The sequence below is a fragment of the Castor canadensis genome, chromosome 1 (genome assembly GCF_047511655.1).
Source record: "Castor canadensis chromosome 1, mCasCan1.hap1v2, whole genome shotgun sequence".
Classification (NCBI taxonomy): domain Eukaryota; kingdom Metazoa; phylum Chordata; class Mammalia; order Rodentia; family Castoridae; genus Castor; species Castor canadensis.
This window is the reverse complement of record NC_133386.1, coordinates 119,111,426-119,135,032: the sequence shown is the minus strand read 5'-3', so window position 1 is coordinate 119,135,032 and position 23,607 is coordinate 119,111,426. Positions and strand designations below refer to the sequence as shown.

The 23,607-nt window shown below is 37.0% G+C and overlaps 1 protein-coding gene across 1 annotated transcript in view; it reads left to right on the top strand.

The window, feature by feature from the left end:
* Nucleotides 1-23,607, top strand: part of Tyr (tyrosinase) — a 94,007-nt gene that overhangs the window by 27,233 nt on the left and 43,167 nt on the right. Inside the window, exon 3 of the mRNA XM_074065972.1 lies at nt 7,051-7,198. Coding sequence (XP_073922073.1) covers nt 7,051-7,198 — 148 coding nt within the window. The remainder of the gene's footprint in view (nt 1-7,050; nt 7,199-23,607) is intronic.

Here is a 23,607-nt window from a genome sequence, read left to right as displayed (position 1 = left end):
GCCTTCTGTGCCTGACTAACTTCACTTAAGATGATATTTTCCAATTCCATCCATTCACACGCAAATGACAAGATTTCATTCTTCTTTGTTGCTGAGTAAAATTCCATTGTATATGAGTACCACATTTTCTTAATTCGTTCATCAGTAATGGGGCATCTTGGCTGTTTCCATAGCTTACCTTTTGTGAATAGTGCTGCAATGAGCATAGGCAGGCGGGTGCCTCTGTAGTAACCTGACTCACATTCCTTTGGGTATATCCCTAGGAGTGGGATTGCTGGATCATATGGCAGATCTATGTTTAGTTTTTTAAGAAGCCTCCATATTGTTTTCCAAAGTGGTTGCAGTAGTTTAAATTCCCACCAGCAGTGTATGAGGGTTCCTTTTTCCTGCATCCTTGCCAACATTTGTTGATGGTGGTGTTCTTGATGGTAACTACTCTAACAGGAGTGAAGTAGAATCTTAGTGTGGGTTTGATTTGTATTTCCTTTATGGGCAGGTATGGTGAGCATTTTTTCATATGTTTTTTGGCCATTTGGACTTCTTCATTTCAAAAAGTTCTATTCAGTTCAGTTGCCCATTTCTTTATTGGGTCATTGATTTTGGGGGAGTTTAGTTTTTTTGAGCTCCTTGTATATGCTGGTTATCAGTCCCTTGTCTGATATATAACTAGCAAAGATTTTCTCCCATTCTGTGGGTGGTCTCTTCAATTTAGAAACCATTTCTTTTGTTGTGCAGAAGCTTTTTAATTTCATGTAGTCCCATTTGTCCATCCTTTCTCTTAGTTACTGAACTGCTTGAGTTCTACTGAGGAAGTCCTTGCCTATACCTATTGCTTCAGATGTATTCCCTGCTTTTTCCTATACTAGCTTCAAGGTTTCAGGTCTGATATTAAGGTCCTTAATCCACTTTGAGTTAATACTTGTACAGGGTGACAAACATGAATCTAGTTTCAGTTTTCAGCAGGCAGATACCCAGTTTTCCCAGCAGCATTTGTTGAAGAGGCTGTCTTTTCTCCATGGTATGTTTTTGGCATCTTTGTCAAAAATAAAGTGGGCATAGCTGCACAGATTCAGGTCCAGGTTCTCTATTCTGTTTCATTGGTCTTCATTTCTGTTTCTGTGCCAGTACCATGCTGTTTTTATTGCTATGGCTCTGTAGTATAGTTTGAAGTCGGATATTGTGATACCTCCAGCATTATTCTTTTTGCTCAGTATTGCCTTGGCTATTCATGGTCTTTTGGTTTCCGAATGATCTTTAGGGTTGATTTTTCAATCATCAATCTCTGTAATGAATGTCATTGGGATTTTGATGGTAATTGTGTTGAACATATAGATTGCTTTTGGCAGTATAGCCATTCTTACTATGTTGATTCTGCCGATCCATGAGCATGGGAGCTCTTTTCATCTTCTGTAATCTTTTTCAATTTCTTTCTTCAATGGTTTGACAAAGGTCATTTACATCCTTTGTTAAGGTTATTCCCAGGTGTTTGATTTTTTTGAGGCTATTGTAAATGGAATCTTTTCCCTATATTCTTTTTCAATTTGTTCATTGTTGGTGTATAGAAAGGCTAAGTTTATTTCATATCCAGTTACTTTGCTGAAGCTGTTTATGGTGTCTAGGAGTCTTTTGGTAGAATTTTCTGGATCTTTTAGGTATAAGATCATGTCATCTGTGAATAGAGATAGTTTGACTTCTTTATCTGTTTGTATTCCTTTTGTTTCTTCTTCCTGCCTTACTGCTTTAGCTAGGAATTCTAAGACTATGTTGAATAAGAGTGGAGAGAGTAGGTACCCTTGTCTTATTCCTGACTTTAAAGAAATAGTTTCAGTTTTCCCTGTTAAGAATGATGTCGGCTATAGGTTTGTCATATAAAACCTTTATTATGTCAAGGTACACTCCTTCCATTCCTAGTTTCATCAGAGCTTTTATCATGAAGTAGTGTTGAATTTTATTAAAGGTTTTTTCTGCATCTATTGAGATAATCAAGTGGTTTTTGTCTTTGCTTCTATTAATGTGCTGTGTTACATTTAATGATTTGCATATGCTGAACCACCCCTGCATCCCTGGGATGAAGTTGACTTGGTCATGGTCAGTGATCTTTCTGATATGTTGTGGGATTTGGTTTGCCATTATTTTATTGAGGATTTTTGCATCAATATTCATTAAAGAGATTTGCCTGTAGTTCTCTTTTTTGAATGTGTTCTTGCCTGGTTTTGGGATGAGTGTAATACTGGCTTCATAGAATGAGTTAGGCAGTATTCCTTCCCTTTCTATTTTGTGGAAAAGTTTAAGGAGTGTTGGTTCTAGTTCGTCTTTAAAGGTCTGGTAAATTTCAGTGGAGAATCCATTAGGTCCTGAAGTTTTCTTTTTAGGGAGGCTCTTTTTTGCTGCTTCAATTTCATTACATGTTATAGATCTGTTTAGGTGATTAATATCCTCTTGGTTTAGTTTTGGATGGTTATATGTTTCTAGAAATTTGTCCATTTCTTCTAGACATTCCAAATTATCTCAGTGTAAATTCTCAAAGTAGTCCCTGATGATTCCCTGGATTTCCTTGGTGTTTGTTGTTATCTCCCCTTTTTCATTTCTAATTTTATTAATTTGGGTATTTTCTCTCCTCATTTTAGTCAGGTTTGCTAGGAGTCTGTCAATCTTGTTTATTTTTTCAAAGAACTAGCTTTTTGTTTCATTGATTCTTTGTATGTTTTGTTTGTTTGTTTCTATTTCATTAATTTTGGCCCTTATTATTATTTCTCTCCTGCTTGTTTTGGGTTTTGCTTGTTCTTGTTTTTCTAGGAGTTTGAAATGTAGCATTAGGTCATTTATTTGAGATCTTTCTGTGTTTTTAATATATGCACTCATGACTATAAACTTTCCTCTTAGGACTGCCTTTGCTGTGTCCCATAGGTTCTGATAAGCTGTGTTTGCATTGTCATTAAATTCCAGGAACTTTTTGATTTCCTCTCTTTTTCTTCTATGACCCACTGATCATTGAGCAATGTGTTTTTCAGCCTCCAATTGTTTGTTTTCTGCTGTTGCTTTTGTTGTTGAGCTCTAGTTTTATTGCATTGTGATCAGGTAGTATGCATGGGGTTATTTCAATTTTATTATATTTATTGAGACCTTCTTTGTGCACTAAGATATCTATTTTGTAGAAAGTTCCATGGACTGCTGAGAAGAATGCATATTGTGCTGTTGCAGGATGGAATACTCTGTAGACATCTGCCAGTTCCATTAGATCTATGATGTCATTTAGTTCTAGGATTTCTTTGTGATTTTTTGTCTGGTTGACATATCTATTGTTGATAGAGAGGTATTAAAGTATCCCACTATAACTGTGTTGGGGTCTATTTGTAGTTTTAAGTCCTTCAGTGTATGTTTACTGAAGTTGGGTATACTGACATTGGGTGCATATACATTGATCATTGTTATTTCCTTGATGTATTCCTCCTTTTATTAGTATGAAGTGACCTTCTTTATCTCTTTTGAGTAATTTAAGTTCAAAGCCTACTTTATCTGATATAAGTATTGCTACTCCTGCCGGTTTTGGGGGCCCATTAGCTTGGTAAATCTTCCAACCTTTCACCCTAAACTGGTGTTTGTTTCTGTCAATAAGGTAGGTCTCTTGTAAACAACAGATTATCAGGACTTCCTTTTTAATTCAGTTTTCTGAATGATGTCTTTTGATGGGGAAGTTGAGCTCATTAACATTCAGTGTTAGTATTGAGAGGTATGTAGTGATTTCCTGCCATTTAGCTGTTTTTGTTGTTTAAGGATTTGAGATAGGAAAGTGGGGCAATGGAGGGCTGAGCAAGTTAGTGTTAGGACAGAATGGAGAAAGGAGCTAGGTAACAGTAAGATAGAAGAAAAAATGAAGAAAATAAAAGTTGAAATTAAAAAAAATGAAATAAAAGTAAAGTAAAATAAAAATACAAAAGATGTAAATATTTATATAGATCTATGTATGTGTGGGGGTATATATATATCTTCAATCAGTTCAGTAAATGTTCTGGACTCTTCTGATTTCAGGTTGAGATGGTGATACTTTTATTTTCTATAAGGGTTTTGGCCAAGACTGTCCCTTCTTAAGGTTAGAATGTTGGGATGTGTTGCAATGAGTGTTGCTCTTCCCTATGGGACAGCTTTGGGAGGTTCAACTCTGGGTGTTTGACCCTGGGCTTCCTTAGTGGAGTGGGCCCTCAGGAGCAGGCAGATTCTCAGAAGTGTTCCTGTGAGGAGTTGGTAAATAAGCAGTCACCAGCCCCTTCCACTCACAGGGCAAGCCTGTGAGTTAAAGATGAGTTTTTTATCTTGGTGAGACTCAATTTCAGCTTGCTTCCAGTTTCTCCAAAGCAATGCAATGCCTGGTTTTCTCCACAGCAGCTTCTGAGTCACTCCATCCCCCACAGAGGCCATTTCAGTTCCACATTCTGCTCCCCAGCCCCAGGCAGAAGGGAAATATTCCCTCCGTGGATTTGCCCAACAGTTTTGTCCAGAGCAGGTGCAACTGGCTCCCCAGCTGTGCAAGAATTTGTGGATCCCTCCCAGTGTGTTGCATTCACCTGGCGGGCTAGCTTGGTTGAAAACAAATTAGCTACAGGGCAGCACAGGCAGGTAGCAGACAGAAGTTTTGTGTGCACTTGTGTTTGGCAGGTTCTGGTCTTCCCAGATGCTTGCAACAGCTCTCTTTCTAGGGTTCTCTGCATTGTATTATTGTTGGCGAGGTTGCAGACACACTAAGGTGGAGAGAGATCTGTGCAGGCAGGCAGCAGTCAGAAATTCTATGTCCGCACATGCAGGTACTCCCAGATGCTTGCAGGTCTCTGCTGTTCTGTGCAATGTGTTTTAGCTTTCCTGAGCCAGGTGGGAAGGAATTAAGAGAGAGAAAAAGAAAAAAATAATAAAAAAGAAGAAGAAAAATGGTGAGTCAGCCAGGGCTATCTGACCCTGCTGCCAGCTGGTCCCAGCTGACAAACAGACAGGCAGGCCGGCAGCAGGTGCCTGACCCCAAGCCAGGCTGTTATGTGCTTTAAAGAGTTACTTTAAGGGTCGGTCCATGAATATTATGTGCCCCTTTTGTGATGGCGGTATCTTTGTTGGCAGAAAAAGCAGTATTACCCAATCCTTTTTGCCACAAAAATCTGTAGTAATTGTTTGAAATTGTGCAGGTTAAGGTCCCAGAGTCCATTAGATATCTGCCATCTTGATTTCCTCTGGTGTGAAGATTTAAAAATCATACATTGTCATTAACTATTGCTGCCATATTGTACAGTAGCTCTCCTGATCTTGTTCTTCTTGTCTAACTTAAATTTTGTATACTTTGACCAATAAAATCTTCAAACCTCAGCAATTTTTAGAAAATATTTCTAGTACAACTGGGGTGGTGGAACATGCCTCTAAATCCCAGCTATTTGGAAAGCATAAGTAGAAGAATCATGGTTCAAAGCCAGCCTGGGCAAAAGTACATGAAAAACAGATTAAAACAAAAAGGGCTGGATGTGTGGCTCAAGTGGTAAAGTGCTTGCTTAGCAAGTGCAAGGCCCTGAGTTCAAACCCTGGTACTGCCAATAAAAAAAAGAAAATATTTCCACTCTAAATATTTAGGTATGGTTTAGTGGGGAAGTAGGACATAAAACAATAAGCATGAAAAGGAAAAACCAGTGTGCCAGTGTCTCATACCTGTAATTCTAGCTACTTGGGAGGCTGGGTTTGGGAAGAACAAGGTTCAAGGCCAGCCCAGGTGAATAGTTCTCAAGACTCCATCTCCAAAATAACCAGAGCAAAATAGAGTGGAGGTGTGACTCAAGAGGTAGAGCATCTACTTTGCAAGCACAAACCTCAGTCCCACCAAAAAAGAAAAAGAAAAGAAACTCCCTAAGATTCCAATCTATTAGAGTTTATTTAGGCACTACAGATAGAGTTGACATTATCAAATCATTAAGGTAAATAAATTTCTATAAGTTATGTTACCTATAAAAAAAAAAACTATACTATTTACCCAGTACATCCCCTTTGAAAGTATTTACAATTCTAGTTTAGACAATTCTGAACCTATAAAAATATGTGCACTAACTTTCATTTAGTGCTGTACTCAAGGTTAAAAACACAGACCATTGTCCTCAATGACATATGATATAATTGGTGCATAGGAAAAACAACAAATCATTAGATGTAAGAGCCTATGCTCCATTATAACAGAATTTTCTTCCATACTTTGCCCCTAATTCATCCCATAACTTTACACAAGTTCATTGTCCTCTCTAAGCCCTTTTTGCCATGCCTATAACAAAGCAATTGCATAATTTGTATGACTATTTTGACCTGTATATAAAATTAATCATGTCAAGCTCTTAGAAAAATCTACACATTTCAAGTATATATATTCACAAAAGTTATCATAGACGATAAAGTCCAGGGAGGAGAGAAGTTCGTGTTCCTGGAGTAACCCTACCGAGAAACAGAGCTTGGTATAGTCTCTGAGAATGAGTTCTAATTAGTTTTGACATGAGTGTTTTGCAAAATTAAACACATTATGACCTGCTAGCCATAGGACTATTACAGATGCATTATAATGTAGAAGGTCACAAATTCTATGCTTTCTGTGGAACCAGGAGCCAAAATTTAAAAAATTTCCCAGAACTGGGAAACAAGGAACACATAAAAGACTGAAAGAAACTGCTCTAAATGCTGTTAAAGATTGAAGTGAGAGTGAAAGATGATTATTATAAAATTTTCTTATGACTTTGCAGTATTAAATGGAGCAGTAAGACAGAAGCAACATGGGGGATCTCAAATTGGCTTAGCCTATTCCATCTGGTTAATCCACACATTGTACATAAGTTAACACCATTCTATTCCACAAAGATTAATTGAATATTCATTTTGTATTCAGAGTAGAAAGAATTCAAATACCAAAAGAGTTTTCTTATTGATTTTATGTTGAATTACTCTTTCCATTGTAGTTGTAAACCAAATGAGATAATCACCTAGATTTTCAATCATTTAGGTAAACTACATTTTTTTCTTTTCTTTTTTTTTTTTTTTCAACAGGATTTGCTGATCCATTTACTGGTATAGCTGATGCTTCTCAAAGCAGTATGCATAACGCCTTGCACATGTATATGAATGGAACAATGTCCCAGGTACAGGGATCAGCCAATGACCCCATTTTTCTTCTTCATCATGCCTTTGTTGACAGGTTGGTTGATGTTTCTTTATAAGTTATGTGTTTATTGAATTTAAATGTACTGGATACCTATCAAATGTGACTTTAGTTATCACATAAAAGCTAATAGGTTGTGGTGGTCTATTGTTTCAGGAAAAAAAACCTACAGCTATAGGATTTGAATGCAATTTTTTATAAATGAAGTGTTTTAGTAAAAAGAAATCAGCAAAGGTAAGTCAGGATAAGAAAAGAGGAAAAGCCAATTAAGGATACAATTTGAGCTGAAGTCCCTTACTGAGCCAGATCTTGGTAGACTGTCAAGTAGATCTCAGTTGTCCTACATTAGGACAAAGAAGATGAGATTTTTAATCTCATACAAAATACCCATTAGCTACAGGTTGCCATGGGGTAGGTAATGTAAAACTCTCAGCACTGCAGCCTGATTCCTGACAGGATATGAGGCACCAGTACCCAGCCTTCTAAAGATTGCAGAATCATGTCGTCAAGAGCAAAGCCATGGATACAGAGGGCTGGCTGTCTGAACCCTTCAGCACTATAAAGAATATGGAAAGACTAAAGTGTGGTGACATTCCTTGTAGAGGTAAAAACAAATTATTGTCTTATAAGAATTTGCATGTCTGGGCTATGGTTTCAAAAAGAGCTTCTTTGGCTATTTATTGTTTTTTATTTCTTAGAGTTTGAACTCAGGGCTTTGCTCTTCCTAGGCAGGAGCTCTACCACTTGATCAATGGCTCCAGTCTCTTTATTGGTTCTGAAGCAAACAGATCTATTGGTGTGAAAGGACTTGGGTGAAGGTGGTCAGTTGAACCCCTAGTGTCTCTACTCTGATTTCTAGAATTTCAGGAATTTTTCCAGAAAGAACAATGTGTTGGGAGTATGTACTAATAGGGTACACCAGTGGAAGAAAAGTGTTTTTTTTCATATTTGGAATCTGTTCATTAATATTCATGGGAGTTTAGATAGACTTGTAGCTTTTCTGAGTCTTCCTTCTCTTATCTCTGAAATAGGAGGTTCTGACTCACACAGAGGTTATGAAATCAAAAAAAGCTATGTAATGAAATGTTATTTGTGAACACTAGGCTGGTAATGGATTACATTGTCAGATAGACCCGGTCTCAGATATAGGTGAATGGTAATTTAGCTACACAGCCTCTGGTCTGTATAATGAAGACTATATAATAAATAATATTGAAACAGGAGACAGAAAGTGTCCACTCAACCTTACAGGCTTAAGTGTTTAGACAAGGAAGAGCAGGCATTCCGGGTTCTTGTGAAGCCGAAGAATGAACTTCACAGATAACAAAGAGTAAGCTTAGAGGTAGAAAAGTTTATTAAGTGAAAGAGTGAAAGCTCCCTGGGGAAGACAGAGGTCCTGAATGGGTTGCCAACAATTCTGAGATGTCTAGAGGTTTTTACTCACTAGAGTAAGGTGTTACCCAATTTCATATGTTAACTAGGTATTGAACTGATTTAGGTTCTATTGGTTCCTTTTATGGCCATGTCTTGAGAGAACAATGGGGTTGGGAGGGAGTTGATTCTGACTTTGGGAATAGTCCTCAAACTGCTTCTCCTCCCCTTCTTCATAGGGTAGCCTTTGGTCACCTCTGCTTTGCTGACCCTTTACAGGACACTTGCTTTACAGTGAAACAGGAGTGAAAAGCATTCTGTGACTTACTATCTTCCTTTGTTTTATCATGTGACTCTCAGTTAGTTAATGGATCCTTTCCCTAACTTTTCCTGACTCCTAATCTCTCATTGTCATGCTGATCAGGATTTTCAGAGTGATAGAAGCAATACTTAGTCACTACTCTATAATATGGAGCTCTAATAATCATTATTCTGCGAATATTTGAATGACTCTCAAAATTTATAGATTTTATGTGATACCTCAAGTGTCCTCTAAACTCTTTGATACCTTCAAAGAAACACTGTATGTTATTAGGGCTTTAGAAATTTTACAAAAGTTATGTAAATGTTACTAGGCAACATTACTGTTTTAGAAGCCTTCCTTTTCATTAATTTTTTTCTACTCACTCAATACTCATACTTAATCAGTATGTGTTGAACACTCACTGGAAACCTGAGCTTGTTAGGCTCTCAACCAATGTTTATGTCAGAAAATAGTTCAAGCATCACCTGTCTATATAGACTTTTCCACTTCTCCAAGGCACTTACTCCATTCTTGTGAGTCTTCAAGAATCTTTGTGCTTCTTTTTTCTATAGACTTTTAGATGTTGTATTATAATTGTCCAATTATTTACTGAACAAGATCTCAGATTATTATTTCAACTTCTGTTGTATCTGTCACATCTTTTTATTTATGTTCACTGTACTTAGTATAATACCCACCACATAATATTTAGTTGAATGAATAAATGAAAGATTACAATGTACAACTCTAGTATGCTAACTGGTAGTTTATATTTTCCACTGACCTTTGACAAAGTAGATTGTAAATACATCTAGGGAACTCTTGCATGCATGGAAGATTGGTAACCATTAAAATGATGTAATCTTGGGTTTTAGAATGTTTACCATGTATTATTAGATAAGGAAGGAAGTTTATATAATAGGATGCTTAATAACATCCTATTTCAACTCCATAAGCCTGTGTACACATACCTGCATACGAGCCTACTAATAGAGGCGAGTAGGAAGGGTATTAATAAATGTTGATAATTTATCAATGATTGGTGGGATTAGGCATGATCCTTATTAATTTTATTTGTGTTTTGTTAATTTTTTTTTACCATTAGAAATGGGTACATATTCTTTTGCACTAATATCAACAATAGTGGCAGTTCCCAAAACTGGACAAGTAAATAAGCAAACAAGAATGGGGGAAAATGTGCCATTATCTGCCTCCAGCTCCTACAGCTGTTTAGGATTGTGTTGTTTCCTTTTGATCTCTTTCTATTAATGAATTCTATTCATTTAATCAATCATAGATTGTAGATCGATTGAATGAACTATTCTACTAGGCATTTAGCTCACAAGACTACATTGTCCTTGAGCTGCATTGCATTACCACATGTACAGCAACTGCTCCTGAAGTGCCCTCCCAGCTTAGCACAGCTTGCCATGGTGAGAGCTCTACCTTTAATGGCTCCACTCACCTTAATCTGCAAGTTTCCCCTTATGTAAACACTCTATACAGAGTTAACTCTTGAAAATCCAGTCTCACTTTATATGATCTAGTGTGCTCTGTGCTACTCACTGGCCAGCAATGTTTCCATTTCGAGTTTTGGCAATGGAACAATGAGCTTGTATGCTGATGGGCTTCTTCAGGAAAGAAGCAAAAGGTTGGCACTGGGTGGTATACCAAGGATAAATGTCAGAGCAGCAGAAAGGGACTTTTTAAATACTGTCCTTCCATTTGCATTTAATAATTGAGGAAAGGCTCACATGGACAAAAGCAAGCACACCTCTGCAGACATGCAATTATCCATCTGTTAATTTAAGCAACACTAAGTACCTTTATGTATTATATGTTCTATTAGACCATGAGATGAGGCAATCACTGAGTACTGTTCTTTGCCTAGTATCCCCCAGTCCAAATATACAAATAATTAAGTAAAACAAAGCAAAATACAACCTCTTCAGTAATTGTGACTTAATAGGTCAGGATATTTGGGAGTGAAAAAAGAACCCCAAGAAAGTGCTCAGAATATATGGGGTATTTCAGATGTTTCTTGAATACAGTCTAACATTAGTATGTTGCCCCAGGTACCAGGTGCTTTTGAAACCAGTGTTTTGAACCCAAGGGCCAAACTCCTGGGATTTCATATTGCTAGGTTCAGCCACCTGCCCCTAAATGCCAAATAAACAGGCATGGTGAAGGCAGAGAAAGGAGGTTTATTATATAGCTCGGGATATGTCATTAGAAGAGGCAGAGTAAGCACTCAGCTCATCTTCAGCCATCTTCAAGGTACAGACATCAGTTGTAGATTTAAGTAAACAAAAGAACTAAGGGCAGGGGACAAAGTTATGCATAGTTAAACAGTGCCAGTCACAGGTGAGAGTTTTAAGAGGAGTTCCAGAGAAGATGTTATCACTATCATCACTTGAGGAGAACTGTCTGGTTCCCATGAGATGGTTGCTCCTGCTCCAGGGTCCAACCTCGTCATTACCTTCCTCATTTGGAAGGGTGGTCTGTCCCACAAGTCCCTGCTGTTCCTTTTGAGAAGTTTCAGTTCTTTGTCATAAAGATGTTATCAGTTCTGCCCTTTCTAGAATCGTAGGTGATTGCAAAGTAACTACAAAGAAAATGGCTTAGAGTAAAGACAGATGCAAAATGGAGGCAGGGATGCCAAGGTTCTCCTGTTTTTAGTTAACTCATGTGCCCAAGTAAGGAGTCCATGCTCTTCAGCAAAGTGATTTGAGTGCCTCTTATACTGTTTTCAGAAAGTCAGCACAGCTGCCTACCTCAGTTCTTGCATCATGCCAGAGAAAAATTTAGGCAAAATGTAAAAATGATATCAAAGTTTATTAGGAAAGGAATTTAGTGTAACAGGATAAAAACTGGGAGAAGGGAACAAAAGGAGGCAAAATTTCCTGCAGAAATGAGAGTAAAGACTCAAAATGATGGTCCTCATTTCCAGTGTTATACTTTTAGAACTGAGGGAATGCATGTGGTCATACCTGGCAACCTCTAATCATTAAGACCATGGATCTGGGTGGCTAAGATGGATGCTAAAACAGGGAGATGTCATCCAGGCCTACTGAAATCACAGGGACAAGTAGGTGTACTTTAAGACTTCCCTTTGCTAAAATGCCTTTTATTCCTTTTGCTCCTCTACACATTAAGGAGTCTTGCAGCTTGTTAACAATTCAAAGAGTAAGGCAGGTGAAGATAGCCCCTTCATCTCTCCCTGTTCTGTAACTTAGCTTCTAAAAGGAGATGGGAGGGGCTAGCTACTCTAACTTTTTAGTTTTTAACTTGAGTCTGGCCCTTTTAATATTTATTAAAATAATGTAATTTCTCTTTCTCCTCATCTACTCTGCCTCTTCCATCACTTATGGTTACCTGCTACCTATCAGGACCACTCTGGAAAGATAGTAGAAGTCATTTATGAGCAAAGTATAAGTGAAATGGAAGGTTTGAGGCCAGGTCCTTGCCTCATGAAGCCAAAGAATGAACTTCACAGACAACAAGCAAAGTGGAAAGTAGGAGAGTTTATTGAGATAGAATTCTAAGTGTAATGTGGATGAGTAGAGCCCCCACCTCAAGGCATGAGATGGGCAGTTCAACAAGGGCCAAACACTCAGAAGCTATGGAGGGGCTTGAAGTTTCATCTAATAGAGTGGGGTTACTGAATCCCATGAAACTGAGGTTTACTTTTATGGTCCCTCCCCAAATGGTTTGGCAATTGTGTGATGACTGCTTGGGTCATACCCTGTGCATTTGATCCCATTTTTGCCTTTCCCAATGTAATCTTCACCTGGGGAGAGGACTCTACAAAGAGGATACAGGACTATATCTTAATATTTGATCCAGGGTGTGAGCCAATATGTTAACCATTGGTCCAGGTGTGGGCCAATAGAGATTTTATTATTCTGCCTTCTTGAAAGGAAATAGCCCAGGCATTTCCTCATTCCTGCCTAAACTAACAAAATTAGAGACACAAGAGTTGTCCTTTTCCACCCCTGAATTTGCAGCACTTATGCTATGCCTGACACAAAGTAAGTGTTCAGTGAGTAGTTACATACAGTTAGACTGAATGCCTTCTGAAGGATGAATAAAATTTTGATTTGTGATGTTGAGAATAAACCTTTCAGTACGTAGGGAATAAAACATGAAAGGCACACAAGTGTGAGGTTAAAAGAAACTTCAGCCAATAACCAAGAGTTAAACCTCAACTAAAATATGAAAAGTGTGGAGGAGGCCCCTATTTTAAGGAAACATGATAGACAAAGGAATATCAAGGAGCAGATGGAATGTGGGGAGGTGGATACAGCCCACTGGGAGGCCCAGATGGAACTTGGAAGTAAAAGCCAAGCTTGCAGAGATGTTCCCGCACTGGAAATTCAAACCATCATCCATGAAAGATACAACCAATCAATAGGGCCCACAAAAATGGTGACAGCCTACTATAAGTAGCCTAACTGAAGTATAAAACTTTCTTTAACCACTGGCTCAGTGTGCCTTTTAATAAATCTTTGTTTTCTCCTACTCTCCATCTCAGAAAATTCTTTTACCAATATTTATTGAGAACTTGCTATGTACCAAGTTCTAAGTATATCACATAAATCGACTTATTTAATACCTATGGAAATCCTACCATGTCATGAGCGAAGTGTCATTATCGTTTCATTATGGATGAACAGACTGAAGTGCAGAGAAATTAAGTGTCCTGAAATACGCTGCTTCATAAAGTTTTTGGAGAGACTTAGTAAGAGTGTGTGTGTGTGTGTGTGTGTGTGTGTCTGTGTATGTGTTTGTATATGTGTGTATGTGTAGTAAAAAAGAGAAAAAGAGAGACAGGGAGAGGATATCCTTCCCTCAATGGTAAAGCAGAAGGTGTCAGCACACTGTTTACTTGAAAACTAGTCAAGCAGTTTGGTGGTTGTAAAAAGAAGCACTCCAAGGAGAATAGGTTGGCGGTACCCGAAATCAGGGCTGAGGGGTTGAGATTGTAAGAAAAAAATCTGGAGGGGAACAAAAACTGGATGATAAACTGGAATGGGTCATTTGCTATTTAGAGTTCCTATGAGCTTAGACAAGCAGTCAAACCCTCTTTTGATGTGAGTGGGGCCTAGCACTCAGCCTGGCTAGACAGACACAGGGTCAGGTAACAAGTGTGCCAGAGATAGAAAGAGCAGAACATCACGCCCATCTCTAGATGCTCACAGTCAAGAGCCTGGATTCTAACTGTGAAGAGGAATCCTGTAGTGGAAGACCCCTGAGCTCTGGAGTCTGAGAGCCTGTGCAGACATCCTGATGCTGCTCTGTGGTTCTTGTGTGATCTTGAGAAAGTTGCTGAACCTCTCTAAGCCCCAGTTTCCTCAATTACAAAATAGTGGTAGTAATACAACTTCTTCAGAGTAATGGAAGTTTACACTTTGCAAACTGCAATATAGTATGCAAAGACTAGCTCTTGAAAATAGAGTATAATACAAGGGGCTTTTAAAAGACATCCACACTGCTCTGTTCTTTACTTGCTATTCTCTAAGTGCTCTCCAGTACTGGTGATGACACCTCAGTGATTCTTCAGAGCCTATCTTTTGAGTGCCTGGGAATCCTGGCTAGGTGCAAACCTGAAGCAATACCTTCCAGGAATGGCTATCTTGCCTCACTCCACCACAACAGATTAATTTCATCTCCTGCAGTGACTTCCTGGCTACATTTGTAAAAGAGGCTTCCCTCCACTCTGCTCCCCAAACCTCCCCTGGATTACCATACCAAGAAGACTGCTCAGACCCACATGACCTCAAACCAGATGCCTTGCCAACTTGGCAGCACAGAAATAGTCCAAGCATAAGGGTGGCAGCAAAGCAGGTCCCTGGGGCTTCAGGAATGAAGAGCAGATTGCTTCCCTCCTGGAGACTGCAAGGCTAAAGCCTGCCCAAAAAGGCAGAAATCCTAGGGTTAAGGAAGGAGGTGAGCTCAGAAACCAGAGAAATGTCTTGAAGTCTGCTCTTGCAATCAGATGGGATGGCAAGAGGAATCTGTCTGTCCATGGGTTTTTCACACTACTGGACTGTGACCAGCTTTTACAATGTTCCCTGATTTTTTTTTTTAAACAGAAATAATTCCTTAGGATAAATAGCAGTTACACCATTACGGTCATATTTGACCATATTCCACAGCTGTTTTTCTTATTAGATCTAGCTCTTAAACCAGTTTGCACTTGTTAGATTGATTCATGGGTTTATCTGTCTTCTTCCAGTGAATCGTGAGCTCCTTGTTGACAAGGTCTATATATTGATCATCTTTGACACCTAACAGAGATTGTAGCACATAGAAGTCATTTATTAAGTACCTATTAAACTAAAGTGTTATATAATCAATAATTCTGAGGCAGGCAGACATATGTTGGGTCATGAATAACACTTTATTGTGGAATAAAATTAGTCCAATGAAATTGAACTGTATTCTCAAGTAATAAAGAAATTGTATATTACAACAACCTAAAAAATATTCTACCTACAATGTAGAAAATCTTCCAACTCTTTGTAGAATCAATGTGTTTTAGTACTAAGAAAATTTAATTGCTAAAATAAAAATATTTGTAACCTAGATATTCCATAGTCAGAAGGAAATTATCAAATTTTATCACTTTTTGATGAACTTTTAAATCTGAAAGATAATTCCATTATCATGATTGAAAGTCCTTATTCTACAAGTAAGGAAACTGGGACACAGAGAGGGTGACCTGCCCAGAAACACAGTGTGTTGCAAAGTGAAAGAAAGAGTGCATAATATGAGGTCCCCAGAGGTCATACAGAATGTTTAACATGACAGCAGGACACTTAACCAAGGCAGGGAGAAGTAGTATGCCAATGGGAAAGGTCTTCATCATCATTACTTAGAGAACCAAAGGTCAGAACTGCTGTAATAGCTCCAAGTATCAGATGTGAGAGGGCTACACAATAATTCAAAGGCCCCAAGGCAGGAAACTAGCAGACAATAAATCATATGATTAAGATCACAGATGTTAGACCAGGCATGCCTCATTTTGAATTCCAAAGTTACTACATTTAATTGTATGATCTCTACCAAGCTATTTATTCTCCTCTAAGCCTTTTTTTTCTCCACTATAAAATGATGTCAATATTAACATCTATCTGAAGTTATAACTTTGATTATTATTTTTTTTTGCAGTGCTGGAGGGAGAACATAGTACCTTTGTGTACTAGGCAAGTGCTGGACTGCTAAGCTACATACCTAGTCCAATAACTTTGATTATTAATATATTTTTATGAACACATACAGATGTTCTCATGTTCTTAGCATCCATTACAAGATAGGCAAGACACCTGTCATTTAGATGCTTACATTCTAGTATATAGGAAGGCAGAGAAGTAAACCAGGGAAGAAAGAAATAAGCACAAAACTCAGTTAAACACTATGCTGTGATACAAAATATTTATTCAGAAAGAATTATGTGAGAGAAGATTTCAACTAAGATTGGCATGTTGAGCTACCATTTTTGAGGAAGTGAGTTATACTTTGACACCGAGATCACAAAAGGGAGACAGTCAGAAGATATCTTTGGGGCATGAAGCAGGAAGAACAAATTCCAGGGTCTCATAGCAAGAAATTGCTTATCTTGTCTCAAGGTTTGAAAGGAGACTAGAATAGCTAAAGACAACAAAGGGGACTTGATGCAAGATGAGATGAAAGAGATCAGTAAGAGCTCTAAATGCAGTGGAAAGATTTTGCTATTTTATTCTGGTTTATTAGTCAACTTTCCATTTGCAATAAAAGTTTTATCTTGGCTCACAGTTTTAGAGGTTCCAGTCCTCCATGTCTGTTGGCTCTGTTGCTTTTAGAGTTGTAATAGGAGAAAGTGGTATAGAAAAACCACTCAACTCATGGCTGGGAAGGAAAAAAGAAAAATATAAAGCAACTGGGGTCCCATAATCACCTTCAAGTGCACACCTTCAATGACCTAAAGATCTGTTATCAGACCTCACCTCTTAAAGGTTCTACCACCTCCCAGTAATGCTACAGGCTGAGAATCAAGTCTTTAACACATGGACCTTTGAGGGACACTTATTCAAACCATAGTATCTGGGTATTGAAATAATTTTAGAAGATCAATATTTTAAAAGTTACCTAGGGTTGAGAGGCATGGCTAAAATAGTAGAATGCCTGTCTAACAAATGTGCAACCCTGAATTCAAACCCCAGTATGAAAAGAAAGAAAAAGTTAACTGGATTGTTATGACAAATGAATTGGAGTAAGAACTTCAATAGAGATAAGGATTAATTTAAGTAAAGATGATAGTAATACCAACCAGAGAAGTGACAAGGGGTTGTTTGGAAGAAAACTGAGTCTATGTATATTTCAGTGTTAAAATCAACAGGACTTATCAGTGGATTAGGTGATGGTATACACATTGCTAATAATACTTTAAAAGAAAAGTTGAAATCAAGGATGATTCTTATTATTAGGAGCATTGACAGAAACTAGTGAAGCAGAAAAAACTAGGAAACCAAAAAGTTTAGTGAGGAAAATGAACTAAGGTTCTCTTCTGGACATTTCAAGGTCCTTTTGGGATATTGTAATTAAATATCAAGAGAGGATTCCAAGTAGTCAGTGAGATCACAGAGTGTGAGGCTCAAAAGAGAGAATAAGGTTGGAGACATATGTTTGGTAATTTTTAGCATACAGGCATTATTTTAAATTCTAGGAATAGATGAAATCACCCTAATACTGACTATAAGAAAAGAGTTTGACCCAGCCTATCTTAAAGTGGATGAACAGACACAGATGAATGAACAAAGAATACTGAGAATTACTGGCCAGTGAGAAAGGACAGAAAATCTCAAAAGTCATATAGGCAAAATAATAATAATAATAAAAAATAGAAAGTAGAAATATATTTGAAGTGCCATTGAGAAAGCAATAAAATGAAGAGAGGAAAGTAACTATTTGTACTTCTATTGGTTTCTGAAAATCAGAGGTTGGTTGTAAACTGGACAACAGCAGATTCAATAGGCTAGATGCATGGGAGTTGGACTGAAGGAATTCTGTACTGAATCTGTGAGACAGATCTGAAGGAAGCAGAGCAGAGAATGGGGAAGCAGGAAAGTGATATGCAATCAAATAAAGAGCTGGGACTTCTAAGTTTTTTTAAAGATAGGGGATATTAGAAAATGTTTGTATGCTGCTGGGAATTAGATCATACAGAGAAAGAGAGGCTTTGGAAAAATAGAATAACTGCCACAACACAGTTCTTGAGATTTGAGATTGAAAGCCAATGGAGTAGTGGGAGTTTTTGTATTAATTAGGAATGAGTCTGCCCATTGGCCTGCTGGGACAGAGAAGAGAGTATAGATGAATGTATGCTTGTAAACTTGGTGCTGGAAAGTTCGAGTCTTTTGTTCTAGTTATTTCTATTTTGTCATTCAAATATCACTGTAGGTCATTAGGTGAGGGTTGACTGGGAGGATAAGTATAGGAAAGGAAGAGTTTGTGGAAGGTTTAAGGAAAAAAAATATTGGATAAATCTTTACATCCTCCGACACAGCAGTTGTCTGCTGAATGTAACAAACATGCTGGCTTGGACAATAGGAAAGTGACACAGCCTAATGCATCTCATTGTGATCTGCTTGATGCTGTGCAAGGCATTTCCACATATGCCATTTTTTTCATATTTAAGGTAAGTTTTTATTGCACACTTTAAAAAGTCTGAATCCTGAGTCTCAGAAAATGTAAAGAACTTATCCAAAGTTTTGGAGATAGTATCTGACATAGTATTTAAACTCACATTTTACTTGAAAGTCCCTGTCTGTCAGTTCTGTCATTATGTCAATTCAAGAAGCACTTAAAATCACATGAGAAACATTATTTGTAGGGTGGTACATTAGTTTCCTACGGTTGTCATAGCATATTACCATAGCCTGGTGGCTTAACAAAAGAAATTTATTTTTGCACAGTTCTGAAGGACAGAAATTTAAGATCAAAGTGTCGACAGACTTGGTTTCCCCATGCTTTTCTCCTCAGCTTGCAAATAACCATCTTCTCCATGTGTCTTCACATGGTCCTTGGTCTGTGTGTCTGTTTCTTACATCTACTTCTAACGATATCAGTCACATTAAAGTGGAGCTCACTCTGATGACCTTATTTTAACTTATTTCTTTAAACACCTCATCTCTAACCACAGTCACATTAAGAGGTACTGTGGATTAGTACTTCAGTATATTATTTTTTGGGGGAAAAACTCATTCTTTAAGAGGTGGTGACAATGAAATTCAAACTGTAGTAGAATGGAGACAGAATGGAAATTGGAAATGTTAAATTAAACTCAAAATTTTTAAGCTGCAATGATAAAATAAGATAAAAAGATAATTTAGGAGAAATAAGAATTAAGGAAAAGGCTTTTTAGAGTGGCTTTTTTCTTTAATAATAAGTGACAGATAGTTGAGTTTATACTTTAAAGGAAATTTGCCAAAGAAATGAGAAAAAAAAGTCATTAGAAGTGAAGCATATTTGATGTGCTTTAAAAAGTAAATTATGAACCTAGACAGATCTATAATGAGCAGTGAGACTGAAGCAGTAATAGTCTGTCTACCAATGAAGGAAAGCCCAGGACCAGATGGATTCACTGCTGAATTCTATCAGACCTTTAAAGAAAACCTAGTACCAATGCTATTCAAAGTATTCCATAATCTATAGAGGGAAGGAACACTCCCAAACTCACTCTACAAAGCCAGTATTACCCTGATACCCAAATCAGATATGGTTATACCAAAAAATGAAAATTATAGACAATATTCTGGATCAACATATATGCAAAAATACTCACTGAAATTTTTACAAACTTAATTAAACAACATTTTTAAAAGACCATACAGCGTGAACAAGTAGGTTTTAATCCAGGGATATAAGGAATGCTTAACATATACAAATCAAAAGACAGAATACATCACGTAAGTAAAATCAAATACAAAAATTGTGTGATCATGTCAATAGATGAAGGAAAAGCCTTTGACAAAATTCAGCATCCCTTCATGATAAAAGATCTGAAGAAATTAGGAATAGAATCATATAAAATATCATAATAAAGGTAATATACAATAAACCTATAAACAACATTTTACTATATGGGGTAAAGCTGAAAGCAGTCCTCAAAAATCAAGAACAAGACACGGGTGTCTCCTCTCTCCACTATTATTCAATACAGTGCTTGAACTCTTAGCCAGAACAATAAGGCAAGAGAAATAAATAAAAGGATACATATAGGAAAAGAGGGAGTCAAATTGCCCCTATTTACAGACATCATGATTGGACCAAAATTATGTTAATACCCTACTCCAGACATAGCAACTATCATCAAGAAAACAAACAACAACAAATATTGGTGAGGATGTGGGGAGAAATGAAACTTTATACACTGTTGGTAGGAATGTAAATTAGTCCAACCACTATAGAAAACAGTATGGAACTTCCTCAAACAACTAAAAATAGAACTGCCATATGATTCAGCTATACCACTCCTGGTATATACCTGAAGGAATGTAACTAAGTCAAAATACAATAGCAATACCTCTACACCTGTGTGTATTGTGAAACTATTCAAAACTGTTCAGCCTATGTATGCCCATCAATGGACGACTGAATAAAGGAAATGCAGTATATGTACACACTGCTGTATTATTCAGTCACAAAGGAGAATGAAATTTTGTTATTTGCAAGAAAATGGGTAGAATTTGAGATAATATTAATTAAAACTAGCCAGACTTAGAAAGACAAATATAGCATGTTTCCTCTCAAATGCAGAATCCAAATTTTTGGAGAAGTTATATTATTTGGAAAGAGGAATGAGATCAGCAGGAGGGAAGAAAGAGAAGAGAGCAGAAAGGGGAGTAAATATCATCAAAGTAAATTATATACATGTGTAAAAATGTCATAATGAAATGCTGTATTTTGTACAATTAATGTATGCTAATACAGAAAACTTTATGTATATGTGTATATGTGTATATATATATATACATATGAATTAAACTATGAAAAATATATAGCTTTAATTCTAAAAGTATATGCGATTCCTTCCAGTACAAGATGCTTTTGCCTAGTGTCAGTCCAGCATGGAGTTGGGTGACAGAGTTCTTACCTCTCTTACAGAAACAGATAATCTTTGCTGGAAACAGGACAGAAACCAGGATGGGAGTGCAATTATTGCCTCTCACTTCTCAGCAGCTGATCTGTTTTCTTTATTTGAGAGAGAACTGGCTAGGCACGGTGGCTCATGCCTGGGAATGATAACATTTATTCTGGAAATGCTGATAAAAAGTTGGACACTGAATTCTACTGTTTTCTTGGGGTAAAGAACAGATAGTGAAATAAATGAGATGGAGCAAGTCATTTTAAATTCTAATCTATTGGCAGCATCTGTCATGTATCAACTAGCAAAGAAGAAATGTAGTTTACAGATTCCCAGCTCCCATGTCATTAAATGGAATATGGTAAGATATCTTTGGGGTTGAGAGATAATTACTGGTACAGTCTACACAGTCCACACCTTGGCTATTCATTATCAATACACACACATCCTTCTACATATGATAAGCCTATTCTTTTTATTTTTTTAGAAAGGTTCTTTCCTTTTTTGTCCATATACAGAAAACGAAAGCCCCCAAAGCCATGATACTCATTTCTGCTTAACAACTACACTACATGATCACTTTTTAGGAGATGTTAAAGAAACCTCAAATTCTGTCATGGTTTGTGTTGAATATCCCGTACTTCAATGAGTAGATTGTAAGGGGTTTGTTTTCTGGGATTTGAACTCAAGGCCTAGTGCTTGGTAGGCAGGTGTTCTACCACTTGAGCCACTCCACTTTTTTGGGTTGGGTATTTTTGAGATAGGGTCTCAGGAACTATTTGCGTGGGCTGACTTTGAACTGAGATCCTCCTAGTCTCAGCCTTTTAAGTAGCTAAGATTGCAGTCCTAAGCAACCAGCTCCTGGCTTAGATTTTAAGGTTATTATAACTAATCATTATATGAACTAATAAAGGAGGTATGAAAAATAAATTAGTTAATATACAAAATACAACACATACACAGGCTATAAACCCTGTTTATAATTTTTTAATATGTTATGTAATTTTTCCATAACATGTTTTTGCACTCAGCTGGCATGTTGGTTGACTAAGCTCTTTACCTAATGAGTGAATCAAGCTTTCATACTTAGAGGTTCTGAATTTAAAGTGATTTTGTCTTTCTTTGGCTTTTGTAATTTCCCATTAAATTTTACTAATGAATATAGAAATGCTAAGAACTCCCCAGAGAATGCCTTGAATTTCATTTCTACTCCTTTCTGCACTATGAATCAGCAATCCAAACATACCTTGAGAAACTGATTGCAACACAGTGTGTTATCTTTCTTCCATATATATATATATATATATATATATATATATATATATATATATATATATATATACACACACACTCAGTGGCATAAAAATCTAAAATGTCCTTCAATTAAACTTCTAATTCAATCCAATTTTTTATGTACCCTGATGGAAACAATACTTTTAATTTGGGAAATAATACCAGCAACCAGAAGATTTCAAAATTGTTGTGATAAGAAACAAAAATCCAAATAAGTTATAAGATGTGATTGTAAAAGGAATGATGCCTACTTACACCCTTGATTTTAGGATCTGTGACATATGCATATGTGACAAATATTGGGCAGTAATTCAAAGCAGATAATTCCTTTATAAGAACACTTCCCAATTCTTCCCAATATTTTCTCCCAACTGAGTCCTCAGAGGGTGATCTATTATTTGGTTAGGCCAGTTACTCATAGGTTGATGGAATGCATTAGATCAGTAAAATCCACAGTAAATAGATACTTATGCATTGCTTTTTACCATGAAATGAGTTTTGTTGTCTGAAGTAATATTGAGTGGAACGATGGAACAGTAAAGGAACCATTTCACTGGTTCATGGGTGGTGGTGCTGAGAGAAGTATTACAATCACAACAAATAAATCAATATCCAGATAATGTATCTATTCTACTGAAAAAAATTGCTGTGCTTTTTGCAATGATAGGAGTCCCATGTAATCAAAGTGATTGGTGGCTGACTGATTCCTGCTCTGCTCTGAAGAAATAATGTATTACAGAACCTCAAGATTGGTTTCTGTTATTAGATTTGGCACTCAATGGCTGCCTGGGTCAGCTTTTGTAAGGAAGAAAGCTGTACATTAACCCTATCAGACACTAGGAAACAAGGTCAGTGCTTATTTACTCTGTTTACAAGTATATAACAAATGGTTTTTCTTAAATTCACAGAAAATCCATCACTTATCGTGCTTTGCTCTTGCTTATTTCTTCATTTATTTGCTATCTTAATGATAATCTGGTGGGATCCCCCATATATTCTATGGTAGATATCATCAAAGATTGGACTAAAATTCCTCGTGTTTTCTAATATCACACACCTAACTTCAAATTTTTTTTGCTTTTCACACTGAATCTGCAACACTGCTCTTTTTACTGTTTTTCACTTGGTTTGTCTTTCTTTAGTTATATGGTGGCTCACAGAGGAAGAGAAAATTTCTTATTTTCTCCTTAAGGAAAAGTTATTATATCCATTAGACTTCTAGCAATGACATCAATTGTATCTTTTTCTCTTGCCTGATTTAATGCAGACAGCTAATATTGAAACACATTTTTTCCTCTTCAATGCCTTCAAAGTATCAGGTGTCATAATTCCTCAAGTTATAAATAACTT